We start from the raw sequence: 3714 nt of genomic DNA on the forward strand, positions 1-3714 counted from the left end.
AGCCGAGGATGGTCTGTCAGCATCTGGAACCCAAAGGTCCCTGTCCTTTCCCAGAGCGGGGAGCAGGGAGAGACCCTCCCTTGCCTGGGTGGATGGGGAGGAAGGCAGAGTGAGGCTGGACCAGTGGGAGGGGGTGACCAAGGCTCCCTGCTGCCCACTCTCCAGAGCCGGGACCCTCACGACTGTCCTCTCCGGAAAAACAGTAGCAACCTCCTGGCTGTCTTCCTCATCAACACCAAGGATTTGCAGTGAGTTGGAGGGCTGGTGGCTCCCCTTAAGATCCATCATTGGGGTTTCCCTGGTTGTGCTACACACATGAGCTGATCAGGTGGAATCAGAACCAGCCAGAAAGAACCTTGACTCCTTTGGAGAAAGCCACTCGCTTTTTTTTTTTTGGCCGCACCACGCGGCCTGTGGGATCTTGGTTCCCAGACCAGGGATTGAACCCGGGCCCTCGGCAGCGAAAGCACCGAATCATAACCACTGGGCCACCAGGGAATTACCGTCACTTGCTTTTTAATTTTGCCTTCAAGCCTTCTGATTATGGGAGGGAGAGAGGGGAGGAGTGCCCAGGCAGTATTAGGGTCTCAAGGCAGAAGACCCAACACAGAGGGGTGTTGTGAGAATTAATACAAGTCATTTGTGCGTGAAGGATGCACCCTGTGCGCCAGGCAGCATCCTGGGATCTTTACAGGTGTTAACTCATTGACTGCTTAGACTGTTATTATCCCCATTCTAAAGATGAAAAAACTGAGGCTGAAAACTGGGATTTGAACCCAGGGTCCAAAGATACTCTGTTGCCTCTCTGTATATACAGCATTTTCTTTTTAAATAGTGTGTACTTCAGTAGAATGAGTGACTTAATGTCACAGGAAGTGACAACTAATCCTCGGTACAGGCAGCTCAGGGATGCAGCAGCCATCTTGATGGGTGGTGGCCAAATGCTGCAACTTGGTGACCACTGATGGAGCCCGACGCTGAGCCCCAGAGGGCCCGAGGGGCCATTGAGTCCCTCAGCAGAGCAGGTGTGCCTGACCCCAGCCTTCAGCCTCCCAGCCTCATCCCACAGGGTCCAGGTACGAAAGTATGGGGAACAGAAGAAGCTGTTCATCTCTCCCGGGCTCCTCCCCGAAGCGCCCTCCGAACCAGAGCTCCCGAAGTCAGAGCACAGGGTCAACCCCAAGGTGGATGGCGGTGAGTCAGGGTGGCCGTGCGGGCACGGAGGGGCGGGTGGGCAGGGCCGCTTCACAAGTCCCGCCCATCATTCTGCTGTCTGTCTATCTCTAAAGTCACCTGCTTGCCCCTGGCAGGGACCACTACTGCACCCGACAAGGCCAAGTTGAAACCCACAGGGTCACAAGCCGACCAGCAGGTATGGGGAAGCCAGGGCAGGAGGGAGGAAGCCCCGCCCCCGGGGGGGCCGGCTGATGCTCCATGGAGGTCCTCTGTCCCCTCAGGGCATTGCTGGAAAGGACCAGGACCTGGTGTTGGGCCTGGGCCATCTCAACAACTCCTACAATTTCAGTGTGAGTGTCCGGGGGTGCCTGCAGCCCCTCCCCTCCACAGAGTGGGGACCACCCACGCTGAGGCCTCCTCTCCCCTCTGTCTGCCCCACCTCCCAGTTCCACGTGGTGATTGGCTCGAGGGCCGAGGAAGGCCAGTACAATCTCAACTTCCACAACTGCTACAACTCAGTGCCGGGCCAGGAGCAGCCGTTCGACATCACGGTGAGCAGGGGTGACGAGGGTGGGCAGCAGGTTTGCGGAGCGCTCATTGCAGGCCAGGTACTCCGTGCCCATTTGGGAGACGGGAAGACTGAGGCTCAGAAACAGGGAGTCGGCCAGCGAGAGAGCGGGAGAGCCACAGACTCACACTCAGGGCCCCGCAAGTCTGGAGCTAGCACGCAATCCCCTTGCCCACCGCTGTCCCCTCCCCAGGTAATGATCCGGGAGAAGAACCCCGAGGGCTTCCTGTCGGCGGCGGAAATCCCCCTCTTCAAGCTGTACATGGTCATGTCCGCCTGCTTCCTGGCCTCCGGCGTCTTCTGGGTGTCCATCCTCTGCAAGAACACGTAATGCCTTTGCCCCTGGGGGTTCCCCACCTCCCCTCATCACACCTTCCCACTCCTGCCCCTGACCGATGCCCTCCCACTCTCTTCTGTCCCCGACCCCGCTGCCAGGTACAACGTCTTCAAGATCCACTGGCTCATGGCAGCCCTGGCTTTCACCAAGAGCGTCTCTCTCCTCTTCCACAGTGTGAGGGCCTTGGGCCGGGAGCAGGATGGGGTGGGCTGGGGTGTCAGGGGCCAGGAAAAAGCCCCTACAAGCCACTCCTCAAATCTCTGCAGACCCTGGGCTTGGGAGTTCCATTTGTCCATACATTTGTCCATCCATTTTATCACCGTGGCCGGCTGTGCATCCAGTCCTGTCCAGCTGTGACCGCCCACCTTTCAGTCTGACTGTCTGTGGATCCAGCTATGAGTGTCCACCGGGCTGATTGTCTAACTGTCCATCCACCCGACTGTGACCTTCCCTCCATTGTCATGGCTGTGACTGTCCAGCCATCTGTCCGGCCGCCGTTCTGGCTGTGACTGTCCCTTTCTCGGTCCACTCACCATCCTGATCATGACCTTCTGTTCAGGCCACTTCCTGGCCACCCATCCGACAGTGACTGTCGGTGTTCCCAAACCACCACCATCTCCATCCCCCCATCCATCTGTCTGACTGTCCATCCGTCCATCCACCTCCAGATCAACTACTACTTCATCAACAGCCAGGGCCACCCCATCGAAGGCCTCGCTGTCATGCACTACATCACGCATCTGTGAGTGCCCTTCTCTGCCGGGGGCAGGAGGCGGGCAGGGGAGGGCTGGGCCCCCGAGTCTCACCGCAGCCCCTGCCCGCCTCCACCAGGCTGAAGGGCGCCCTCCTCTTCATCACCATCGCCTTGATCGGCTCTGGCTGGGCCTTCATCAAGTACATCCTGTCCGACAAGGAGAAGAAGGTCTTTGGGATCGTGATCTCGCTGCAGGTGCACATGGAGGCCCCAGGGTGGGCAGGTGGACATGAGTGTAGGCTGGGCCCGCCCATCCCACCCACCCCACCCCCGCCCCGCAGGTCCTGGCCAACGTGGCCTACATTGTCATCGAGTCCCGTGAGGAGGGCACCAGCGACTACGGCGTCTGGAAGGAGATCCTCTTTCTGGTGGACCTCATCTGCTGTGGCGCCATCCTCTTCCCCGTGGTCTGGTGAGGACCCCCACCCGACCCCCTCCCCTGCAGGCACGGGTGGAGGCAGTGCTGACTGCCCCCCACATCACCCACTCGTTCCCAGGTCCATCCGGCATCTCCAGGACACGTCTGGCACTGATGGGAAGGGTGAGCTGTGCCCTCGGTCCTCAGCCTGCTCCTGGTCCCTCTTGCTGACCCCTGGATGCCCCTTCCATCCCCTCTGACTGCCTCTTCCTGCCTCTCCACCCCCTCACCATCCTGGGACATCCCCCTCCACACTATGCCCCTGAGACACTCACCCAAATGTCCTCCTGTCCCCAGCCCTTCTCCACCCCTGTCCCCTTCGTCCTGCCCCCTGCCTCCTTCCCTTGACCCCCACTCTCTGTGCCTACCCCTCAGTGGCAGTGAACCTGGCCAAGCTGAAGCTGTTCCGGCATTACTATGTCATGGTAGGAGCCCTGTGCTTACTCGGGAAGTTTGGGAGG

At 59.6% G+C, this 3714-nt stretch overlaps 1 protein-coding gene across 1 annotated transcript in view; it reads left to right on the forward strand.

Annotated features, from left to right (window-relative positions):
- Positions 1–3714, forward strand: part of GPR108 (G protein-coupled receptor 108) — a 6506-nt gene that overhangs the window by 1866 nt on the left and 926 nt on the right. The window contains exons 4-15 of the mRNA XM_024746031.1: positions 162–248; positions 1070–1194; positions 1311–1372; positions 1458–1526; positions 1623–1727; positions 1938–2071; positions 2180–2255; positions 2750–2823; positions 2913–3030; positions 3117–3247; positions 3333–3376; positions 3629–3698. Of these exons, the coding sequence (XP_024601799.1) occupies positions 162–248; positions 1070–1194; positions 1311–1372; positions 1458–1526; positions 1623–1727; positions 1938–2071; positions 2180–2255; positions 2750–2823; positions 2913–3030; positions 3117–3247; positions 3333–3376; positions 3629–3698 (1095 nt within the window). The remainder of the gene's footprint in view (positions 1–161; positions 249–1069; positions 1195–1310; positions 1373–1457; positions 1527–1622; positions 1728–1937; positions 2072–2179; positions 2256–2749; positions 2824–2912; positions 3031–3116; positions 3248–3332; positions 3377–3628; positions 3699–3714) is intronic.

The sequence above is a fragment of the Neophocaena asiaeorientalis genome, unplaced genomic scaffold, assembly GCF_003031525.2.
Source record: "Neophocaena asiaeorientalis asiaeorientalis breed wild unplaced genomic scaffold, Neophocaena_asiaeorientalis_V1.1 scaffold357, whole genome shotgun sequence".
In the NCBI taxonomy this organism is placed as follows: Eukaryota; Metazoa; Chordata; class Mammalia; order Artiodactyla; family Phocoenidae; genus Neophocaena; species Neophocaena asiaeorientalis.